An 11,387-nucleotide genomic window follows, 5' to 3' on the forward strand; every position below is an offset into this window, starting at 1 on the left:
CTGATACATTACAACATACAACGTACAACGTATTATAAACCAGAACTTAGTTCTTTCTGTTCACAAAAGAGCTCAACTCTTTGTTTAACATGTACCTACTACGCTTCTGCGTTTAACGAAAAAATAGGAACCTTAAAACATAAGTGCTGCAAAGTTACATATTTTCTTTTTTAAATTCTAAAAAGATTATCGAAACGATTTAATTATTACCAAAGCCTGCACATTTTAGTTAGCGCTGAAATTATAAGATTTAAAAAAATCTAAAAGTACTTTTACTTAGATACACAGACCAAGTTAACCCTCCATATTCTGGGTCAGCTATAGCCATCCTAAGCTAATTAAATTATACGTAACATTAATACTCAGCAGTTACTGGTTAATTTGCCCGTTAATACGTTGGAAGCCTCGAATTAACTGGTTCTGCAATTTGTGGTCAGGTGAGTGACAAATACAGGTCAGCAAATTGAAAACCACCCTCGTAATTGCCACCGATTTCCACTTTAATAAAAACAAATAGTATTTTATCATCAACATTTTGTATGAAAATGTTGTTAAGAAAAAATATAACGATGTCGATAAAAAAATGTACTAAGTTTTGGTAGGTATACTACCTAAATTGTTAATATTAAAATAAAATAAAAAAGCTAAAGTAGAATCGTAGACTAAAGAAAATTAGGTACTCTAAATTAGGGTTGGCTGACACTCTAACTTCTAAGATGGTATACCAAATCCAGACATTTTGAATGATTTAGGTTGCTTAGCTCTACATAAAATGAAATTAGTTTCACGCAATACAATTATGTACCTACCTACGTCACTCACTCATGTTACGTAAAGTAGCTTCAATGTAAAGATTAAGGTTTATACGTCCAAGTTCCTTTAATTAATTTTGACTTCCCAGGCGCCCGAGATGAGCATAGAGGTAGGTATGCTTCAGTTTTAACTTGGTAAGATTTTATCCTTTCAACAAAGATAAACTAAAGTGGTGTATTTAGCTACACAACAGAGAACCGATCCTGTTACAGCTTACAGGATGGGGAGACGGTCGGGGAAGCTGCAAGCGTGACGTCACCGTGACCTAGTCTGGCCCAACCATGGGAAAATTTGTAAGTACCTACATTAATTTCGTGTAAGTATGAACATATCGAAATGAAATAGATTTTGAAATATTATAACTTACCTATTGTAAATAAGAAATTTTGATGAAACGATGATCTTAATATTTAACATGATAGATTAACAAGATAGATTTATTTACATCTCTGTTAACAGTTTAGAAGAGTCTTATAGGGCTCTTCAGCATCAACACAAGAGTTTGTTTGTAGTACCTCTTTAAGGTTTTAAAGAGGACTTATTAATTAAGTTATGAAAATCTTGAAGTTAGGAATCACTTTTCAGAAAATTCACGATATTCTCAAACTTATATTTTTTTAACATTATACAATGAAAAGGAGAAAGGGTGCGTACGAACAAGGCTTTTCTTAATACTGCAATAACTTATAGTATCAACGGCGTATCTATTACAATTACAAAGGTACATCGAGCGAGTTGCTTTCGAGTGCTTCTCGAAAGCAACTCGAAACAGAGCGAGAAATGTGAGTACTGAACCAGTGTTACAACTCAACATCTGGGTCAAGGATGACAATGCGTAGCTTTCCCGATGAGGCTTTGAATCGAAATCGTTTAATGTTACAAACATTTATGTAAAAATATTTGCTTTGCATCATACTCAAATTGTTGTACCAAGATCATATAATATCAGTATCATCACTTGAGTAAATCGGCAGGGAAAATCCTCTACCTACTGGCCTCCATTTTTCCAGAGTCGCGTATTTATCTTCACCTAAGTTAATTTAAATGAAACTACAGGGCAAATCCATAGCAGCAGCATGTAATAATTGTTTAAAAAATGATTTATTCAAATTCGCTATTGCACTAATAATTTTGTTTAGGTTTGCGAGTTTGTTGTGACGCGAGATTCGCTATCGCCGCTCTTACACCCACTCGCACACGATTTCCTAGATCTTTATCAATTAGAGTAAGCATTTTAAGCGCCCTGCGCTGAATTGGTTGGGTCACTGTCGCCAGTTGCATCGCGAATACATCGGCGAGACGTTGCCTCTGGCCGACGTTCGTCAACACGTGGTTGTAGAAGTGCTTCGGCTGCGACAAGTCCACCGCATTGCTGTCCAACACCAAAAGTCGTTTCCACGGCTTGCTCTCATCCACAACAGCCTCCGGCCCACTAAACGAATTCGGAAAATAATTTGGCGCATCTCGCATGTTCTCATTCACTGGCGCAACGCCATCGCGCGTGTAAGTCTTCGCGTAGAACGGCATATTTACATCAACATTATTATGGTTGATTCCCAAGCGGTAGTTCTGGGTGGACCGGTAGAAAAGCCTACGGCCCTTGAATAGTGTATCGACCGGCCCGGGAATACCAGGCACTAAACTGGCCGGATTGAATGCACTCACATCGCTTACTTTGAAGAAATTATCGGGATTCTTATTCAAAATCAAACGTCCCACTTCTATAGTGTGATAAGTTCCATTTTTCCACAATCTTGTGACGTCAAAAGGATTGAAGTCAAGATTTTTAATACCATCCTGTGTCATTATATCTATTTCTAATCTCCAAGACGGATATTCTTTATTAGCAATAGCGTTGTACAAGTCTCTAGTGTAATAATCTATATCTTGACTTGCATTAGCCACTCCTACACTTGTGAGATTACTCAAGCCCTGCTCGGTTCTGAAGTTAAATCTGATGTAGTATCTGTCGCCTTTTTTGTTATTAACTTCATAAGTATGTATTGGAAAGGCATCCATATTTCTGTACGAACTTGGAATGCCAAAATCTGACTGAGTCCAAAAAAAGGTGTTGAATGCTGATGGTCGTTTTGTCAAGAAATCCCATATGGTGGTTCTATCAAATACATTGGTAGCTGGATTTCTTTTGAATGCGTGAACTTGAGATTGGAAGAATAACGGATCATTGTACAAGTATACGGGTGTTTGCAGGCACAGCAGATCCAAATTACCTTCTTTGGTATAAAATTTTATGGCCATGCCTTTGAGCTCTCTCGATACATCGGGGCCGCCAAGACTCTGAATTGCTGTTGACATACGAACCACTAATGGAGTTTTCTTTCCGACACCGTTAAAAACTTCAGCTTTTGTGTACTTAGAAATATCATGTGTCACTTCGAAATAACCAAATGCAGCTGTGCCTTTCGCGTGAACCATTCGCTCTGGCACTTTCTCTCGCACGAAATGCAGCATAGAATCCAGCAGGTATTCATTGGCTATGATATCAGAGTTCAGAGTGATTGTTTCTCTCACCTCCACAGGCCTTCCTGCAGTTGTTGTAAGAACACCTATCGGTTTCTGCAACAAAAAATATTCCAGTAAGTATAGAGTATTTTCCCCTGCTAATCGAAAGAAGTCAAATTGAAATACCGAGTCTATTTATTTGAGTTTTATTCAGGTAAGTAAAGTACATTGTTGCTAGGTAAATGATGTTCTAGATATTAAAAATACAAGTTCCTGTTTTATTACTAAATAATGAGAAAATAAATAAATACAAACCGGGTGCATGATCTTGAATTCGCACATCTTACGCTGCACCGGTTGTAGAGTGGCATTTCCAGTCTCACAGCACAGTCCATAATTTAACACGAAAACAAAGAAAAGAACGCACGTTGTTACAACACCGTTCATGTCGAAATCCGTTTCAGTCTGCACTGTAATTATTCCTCAGCTGCTTCTTAAAAACCTTCGCGTTTTACGTATCTATCAAACAACTTATGAATAAATAATTCGCGCAAAATTGTACGTTTATGTAATTATATCTATTTAGCTGTACTCGTACCAATCAATTTTGTGAACAATGTAGAATCTAAGGATTAAAAGAGGCGTGTGTTTGGGATAGGGCTAGCCATAATTTAAGGCGATGTTATTATGCCAATTTTCGACAAAAATACCCCTATAGCATGTGGGCCTACTCCCCTTCTGTTGAAATGGGGCGGGAGATTTTAACCGCTTTTCACCACAATATTACATTAGATTGTCCGCAGGTCAACACGCCCACTTTCTAAAAAATAGCTTCCCACCATATTAAGATAAGTAAAGATTAAAAAATAGATTAGGTAACAAAAGTACAAAGTGAACTGTACGTACTTAAGTATACCTACATGTCAATGTAAAAACAAAACGTAGTTATTATCGCAAATGTCCGGTTCATTCGATCTGCATAGCTCAGACAAGGTAATAATAGAAACTTAATAGCTTCGCATACAGGATGATTGATGTAAGTGAACAATATCTTACTAGCAAACTAACGCCTGTATTCACAAACATTACTATGAGGTCTCCCAGTGCGCGTGGACGCACAGGGTGACACACGAACCAATCACAGAGCTCTATCAGAGTAAAGCTCTATTCAACGTTGTGCGTTCGATTTGCTGCTTCACTAAAGCAAGCATAGTTTGTAAATACGGGTGTAACATTACATTATTAGCAGGCTGATTACATTATTTCCTGTTTCCCAAATACTTACCTATGCATACAGAAGATTAAAATTACGACACATTAACTATACGAGTAACTTGTCCAATAGAGTAGCGAATCTAACGAGAATGATCCAGCCTGTATATGGGCGTCGATGTTAAATAATTACTTCATAATAACACGCATAATATTGTGCCTACTCAATACCTGCTTAACAGAAGTATCTATTGCTATTATACTTAGTTGATTTACCTACCCACTTAGAGAACACACTCAATAGAACGTGTGGATTGTATGATGCTTGCTACGTTATGTTACCTTCGTTTCAGCTTGTCTACCCACACCTATGATAGCATAGCGCAGTAACAAGAAAAATAAAAAATCGTTTCATCAAACTTTTTTTTTCAGAATGATCTTAAAGTGGTCTTTAAAAAATCTCTGAGTACTAGGGCAACATGTTATTGTAGAGAAGACTAAAGGCATATTGCGAATAACAAATAGGTATTAAGAGGTACATACTTACTTAGATATTCCGCAAACATTACGAAACAAGCTTTCCAATATTCAAGAGGATTACCTCAGTTCACAACACCCAAAATGTAGGTACCTACCTACCTATATCCCGCAATCCGCTAATCTCACTAAGCATTCGCCATTAACGTTTGATAATGGAATTAACGTTGCCATACAAAATGGAGATCGGACTTAGGATTGGAAGGATACCCGACGAACCTTTGTTTGGCAAAGCTATTCCATTTACTAGCCTTCGGAATCTGTTACAAAATGGTGAGGGGTGGACTAGTACCTAGGATTATAGTTTTTTTTATATCTACTCTTATTTTCTTATTAAAATTACTATTTTTTCCGCTAACCCATGTAATCTTAAAATTACACCAATGCGTACGAGTGTTCTCGGATCGGCAGTCCAATACCTATTACCTAGCTAGAGATCATTGTCGCTAAATAATACGACTATTACTGAAATTATTTGTTACAGCAGCATCAAGCCGGTATCTATCGGGCGTGCGTATAAAACTGTGAATGTAATAACAGTGTGTTCACGAGCCGGTATCTATCGGGCGTGCGTGTGTTCACGATCCGGTTTCTATCGGGCGTGCGTGTGTTCACGAGCCGGTATCTATCGGGCGTGCGTGTGTTCACGAGCCGGTATCTATCAGGCGTGCGTGTGTTCACGATCCGGTTTCTATCGGGCGTGCGTGTGTTCACGATCCGGTTTCTATCGGGCGTGCGTGTAAACGATCCGTTTGTTACCCGGTTCGTCGCCAGTTCGATTACGAGGCGCGCGCCGAATCGGATAGAAACCGGCTCGTCAACACACTGTTATTACATTCACAGTTTTATGTTACAGCATGCATGGAAAGTTATTTATGAACAACAATAAAGTAATTAATGAAATAGATTTAATCCATTGAACAGCTTTCATAGATATCTCAAAATTTCAATTCAAACTATGTATATCTTTTGATTATTTTAAGTTCTGCAAGCCTTCTCGTTTCTTCCATTCACTTTTGAGTTGTGCCACTTTCTTCTTTTTATATTCATTCCTTTTGCTCTTCTTTTCTTCTAGCCTCTTCTTCTGGGCTGCAACACTTTCCGGGCCATTGATATCTTCATCTAATTTTGCAATTAACATTTCTCTAGCTAGCTTCCTATTTTCATCTTGACATCTACTAATGTGGCACTTCACTACTGTTCCTGAAATGACAAAAAATAACCAATTAACATCCTTACATCATCTAAATATACAGGGTGGAAACGATAAGTGATCTCACTCGATTATTTCTAAACTATACAAGATATCGAAAAACTGATTACTGATCCTGAAAGTGCTTCACGAGCTCTTTCAAACAATATCAGTAATGGGTTACAGAATTAACTTGATCTATCTAAAAATTCAATGTTTTCAGCCTCCATACTAAATGTATGCCACTATGCCAGCCACACAATATTAGAGTGTTAATTTTTTTTTATTTTAAACTAGCGGCCGCCCGCGACTTCGTGCGCGTGGATCTCGTTTTACCCCCCCTTCATCTATCTTACGCGGTTCAGATTTTTTCATACAAATGTTTTTTCCCGCTAACTCCCGTTCCTGTGAAATTTTTGCGGGCAGCCGCTAGTTAATTTATATTTTAGCATTGAACACTTATTTAAATTGACATTTACACCTGTAATCACAAACAATGCTTGCTTATGTGAAGCAGCAAATCGAAAGCACAGCGATGAATAGAGCACTGTGATTGATTTGTGTGTGACACTGTGCGTCCACAAGCACTGTGAGACCTCATAGTAATAATTTGTAAATACGGGCGTTAGTATAGTGTGTTATTTTAAATCAGTGTTTAACTGCATTTTACTTATTTGTAATAAAACGGACATTGTTTATATCTTATAATTTTAAAATTAGGTATATTATAAACTCTAATAAAAGTAAAGTACCTGTTGGTACATGTGTAAGCACGACGCAGTTGGCATTTTTATTCACAGCAGAGCCACCAGGACCTCCACCTCTAACAAATTGCTCCGATAACTCATGCTCGTTAACTTTGGGCACCCGGGAATAATCTATTGTATGTTTGAGAGCCCTTAGAGGTATCGTATCTATTCTAAATCTTGTCACACATTTCAACATTTTAAACGACAGATCCTCGCCTCAATAAAGCTTCACCTTTCTGAAAGAAAAAACTTAATCACCACATATCACAAATTGCTAATGTTCTATTTTTTTAAATTACATAAATACTTACTACTAAACAAGGAAAATAAAACAAACCTGATAAGCAAAAGTTATGTCTTCTGCGTTGATCAAATTCCTATTCTTCCGAAATTCACTAGTTACTCTTTTCCTAAAATAGGCAGGGTCAGTAAGCGTCAAGTTCTTTGAATACTGAATTAAATTCTTGTAGAGTCTTAACACTTCCAATCTGGATATTGACATAGTAGCAAGTTACATGAATCTGTAAGGAAAAAATGAGAAAAAATGAATTTTTGAACATATCAAATCCAAGTTGGATATCAAATCCAACGTACATAACCTAAAATATCCGAATCAAGAAAAAGTAATCAATCTGAGCTCTATTTGTGGCTCACCTACCTTTGTGATATTTATAGAAAAATACAATCTAATTTATATTTTATTTAAATTAATTTCCCCAATAATATTTTCATCAGCTCATCAATCATCAATGTCAAATTTTTTTACCCTCCCTAACCATAGAGAAAAGTAATTCCCTAACCTGTGACCCTAACTGTCAAATAACTGTCTCTCTGACATTAGCGTTTAGTTAACATTTCACTGTAGCTTAATCGTTTCACAGAAGAAAATATGTTATTTGTTCATAAAAATGTACGCAGCATTTTACTTGTTTAATAAAAATATGATATTTTTTGCGAAATAAACTTAAAACCTAACAGTAATTTAATCTAGATTTTGATGTAAGTTTACAAATAATAAAACGGCTTCAGGGGATTTCCGCTTTTGCTATCAAAGTGTCAAACAAAATCTTTCTTTCTTTTTGTTTTGTGCGAAATCTCGCGAAATTTTATATTTGGCGAATACTTGTGATAACTTGTGTGTATTGGGTTAATTCGTAAAGATTAGTTGTATTATAATTTATTGTAAGTCTAGTGTTGTAAAGAACCTCTATTAAAATCACAAGTGTCCTAAACTTTCCTCGAAACTCGGCCCAGTTCTTCAGCGAGTTTATTTCTTCAATCAAAATGTTTCGATCAGACGCTCAGCAACAGCAGAACAGTTCAGTAAGCATCAATATGCTCAACATTGAAATGATAGCGCTGATACAAAAAGAGATAGATCCCTATGATATGATATCGCTTGTATTCCTGTTGTACGAAAATCCCGATACAGCCCTGCAACGTCTTGTTATTTATCAACGTGTCTCGATGGATATTGACGGGAACGACACGAACCTTTTGCACGACTGGGTAGTTCATTCGCAATCCCGACCCACCTGGCGAAATGAGTTCTTGGAAGCTTTAACTACTTGTCAGCTTTATTCCATCATAAGAAAATTGGGTCTAAATGTATCAGCTGTCAAACAATTTTACCAAAATTCAGTAAATAATACTCTGATACATCCAATGAAAAAGGCACTTTACAAATTATGTGAACATATGAATACAGAAAACATTTATAAACTAAAAAAGACACTACTGACGTATGAAATAGATTGTACAGATTATGAGTCATGTGAGCTAATCTTTTTAGACTTAATGTGTCAAAGATTTATTTCTATTAGTAAGCAAAATGCAAGGGGGAATAGTGATTGTGGAATAGAAAATCTGGCAAAAATTATTGACAACTTTTCTGACGTTCAAAGTTTTGCTGATGAATTGCGAAGAATTGAAGATATTCATTCTGATAAATCAAAAGTAAATGATGTGTTGTTTACTAGTACTCCATCTGCAAGTGTGAAAGATGTATCTAAAGAAGAAGACAATACCAAAAAATATGCCAATGATTTAAGTGATGTCTTTAAATGGTTTAATGGGCTTAATGTGGATGATATACCAGATAAAGAATTAAAATCTGACACAAAGCTTCTTAGTACAGATGCATATCCAATAAAAGATTCCAAAAATGTTGGTGTATGTCTCATAATAAACCAAGAAAAGTTTCATCCTTCAAAAGAAAGTATAACAGGAAATGTTCAAAGCAACCCATTGGGGGACCGACTTGGCTCAACTAAAGATAAAGAAGCTCTTAAAAGTACTATGTCAGGCCTTAACTTTGAAGTAATAACATATGACAATATTAATCATCAGGAAATGTTTGAGAAAATCAAAGATGTGGTTAAGTACAGAGTCCATGACAACCACAGCATGTTTATGTTATGCATTCTGTCACATGGCACAAAAGGACATGTATATGCAGCTGATTCTGTCAAAGTCAAGGTTGAAGATATAGAAAGTTTACTAGACTCAGATGAATTTACTAAGCTGAGACATAAACCAAAATTAATAATCCTACAAGCATGTCAAGACAATAATGATGATCCATATATCCCCATGGTCGCAGATAGCCCACGACCTGTCTACCGGCACTACATAAAGAAGTCTGATTTCATCATTTATTGGGCAACTGCACCAGGCTATGAATCCTTCAGACATGAAGAGATGGGCTCAATTTTTATACAAATGCTTTGTGAAACTTTAAAGCATTACTCTGGAACAGACCATGTTAATGATTTGTTCACTAGAGTCAATTATTTGGTTAAGAGAATATGTGTTAGTCTCAAACGAGACCAGTTACCGAAAGTGGAACATACTCTAATGAAAAAACTGTACTTACAAATTCCTGAAAAAAGTCAGAAATAATTTTAACTTAAAGGAGAAAAGAACCTATCTGCTAAGTAAAATATTTTATTTCAACTGTATATTTTTGTAATCTTTACCCTTAGAAAAAGTTATAAATTATGTCATTTAATAATAAAACTTTATTTACAATTATTTGGTTTTATTTATTGCCTTATTTATAACCAATGATATTATAGATTTTGTTTTTATATAATATCATTGTTTATAACAAAAAAGTATTACAAACACTTAAGTACAGTCCACAAAATACTTTAGAGCTACATAGGGTACATAGGTATGTTTGTTTGTACATAGTTCAGTTAGATGTATTAGGTCCCGCAAGGTGGCTATGATGGATAAATCTACATGGTGGTTTTTGAAGGATTCGGTATCTAAAAATTCATTAAATGTATGAAAATTATTGATAGACTACTTGCCGGCCGGTGCTATTCGCGTTCGCGAAGTAGCTAGCTAGGTAGTACGAGTATAAATAAACCAAAGAATATATATTTTACTCGTGACGAGAAGAACGGCGACTGCATAAAAAAATAACTGGACTTTTCTTAACGCCATCTAGTTGGTATAAATAAACACGCACTTCATTTCATTTCGTCTCGCCCGACTTGCGAAAATTAAAAGTCATTTTAATTTAATGTCAAATTTTTTATTTTTTGTAAGTATTTTATAGAGTAAGTAGCTAATTAGCTATTAGATTCGGTGACCTAAAAACCTAAACGATCTTTTAACAATTTGTCTCTGGAAGGGGATTTTTCATCAAAAGGTCGGGTGTGATCAATGTTGCCATAAAAAGAGTTGTAAATTTGCCTAGATTGAGAAGCTAAGTGGTGAAATTTAATAAACCAATAACTTGCGTTTATTTTCAACATAAAAATATTTTAAAAATTGAAGTCATGAGGAAAACTTAATAACAATGGGCACCATAATTTTATCAACACATCCTTTTATTCTCTACGATGATGAAAGCAATGTACATAGGTACCTACCAGCGTTGCCAGACGTCCCGATTTTGGCGGGACGTCCCGATTTTTTAATCAAATTTAAATGTCCCGCGCGGGACAGGCTCGGTCCCGCTTTTCGGAGAGAAACACTCACTTCACCAGACTATTGTTTGAAACGCCATATTATTGTAAATAATAAAACTTTTTTAATTTCGATATTTTTTCTTTTTTTATTCTAAAGACGAATTTAATTATAGAGTAAATCTGTACCTCTAGCATGAACAACTTTCGTCTTCGAATCGTTTGCGTATTCGATAAAATTCGATACTCAACCTTCGAATTAAACGATAACGTGACAATTTTGATTCTCAAAATAAGTTTCGTGCAACCATTTCTTACACTAAGTTCACTTTACGACACGTCCACAAGGGTGCTGTTGTAGTTTTCGTACTAAATCTTTTGATGGCGATTTGAGTACGCAAACGATTTGAACTCGAAAGATTTTCGTCCTAGCCGTACTGATTTAAAATATTATTTTTTTGTTAAAATACATTTTCTATGGCTACTTTTGCTATCTATTGT

At 35.7% G+C, this 11,387-nt stretch overlaps 3 protein-coding genes across 3 annotated transcripts; 1 reads left to right on the forward strand and 2 right to left on the reverse strand.

The window, feature by feature from the left end:
• Positions 1-1,930: 1,930 nt before the first annotated feature.
• LOC114354993 (catalase-like) lies at positions 1,931-4,334 on the reverse strand. Its single transcript, XM_028307623.1, has 2 exons — positions 3,592-4,334; positions 1,931-3,390 (listed from the first exon to the last, which is right to left on the reverse strand). The coding sequence occupies exons 1-2, from the start codon at positions 3,721-3,723 to the stop codon at positions 1,936-1,938; spliced, it is 1,587 nt and encodes a 528-aa protein (XP_028163424.1). The 5' UTR covers positions 3,724-4,334; the 3' UTR covers positions 1,931-1,935.
• A 1,664-nt stretch (positions 4,335-5,998) lies between these two features.
• LOC114354989 (probable peptide chain release factor C12orf65 homolog, mitochondrial) lies at positions 5,999-7,441 on the reverse strand. The gene is made up of 3 exons (XM_028307619.1): positions 7,304-7,441; positions 6,970-7,215; positions 5,999-6,228 (listed from the first exon to the last, which is right to left on the reverse strand). Exons 2-3 carry the CDS (start codon positions 7,160-7,162, stop codon positions 5,999-6,001), a joined length of 423 nt encoding a protein of 140 aa, XP_028163420.1. The 5' UTR covers positions 7,163-7,215; positions 7,304-7,441.
• Positions 7,442-7,843: 402 nt separating this feature from the next.
• On the forward strand, positions 7,844-9,879 carry LOC114354995 (caspase-8). The gene has a single exon (XM_028307631.1). The coding sequence runs from the start codon at positions 8,251-8,253 to the stop codon at positions 9,865-9,867; it is 1,617 nt and encodes a 538-aa protein (XP_028163432.1). The 5' UTR covers positions 7,844-8,250; the 3' UTR covers positions 9,868-9,879.
• Positions 9,880-11,387: the final 1,508 nt, after the last annotated feature.

Source organism: Ostrinia furnacalis, unplaced genomic scaffold (assembly GCF_004193835.3).
Source record: "Ostrinia furnacalis isolate ACB-3 unplaced genomic scaffold, ASM419383v2 OfSCF2306, whole genome shotgun sequence".
In the NCBI taxonomy this organism is placed as follows: Eukaryota; Metazoa; Arthropoda; class Insecta; order Lepidoptera; family Crambidae; genus Ostrinia; species Ostrinia furnacalis.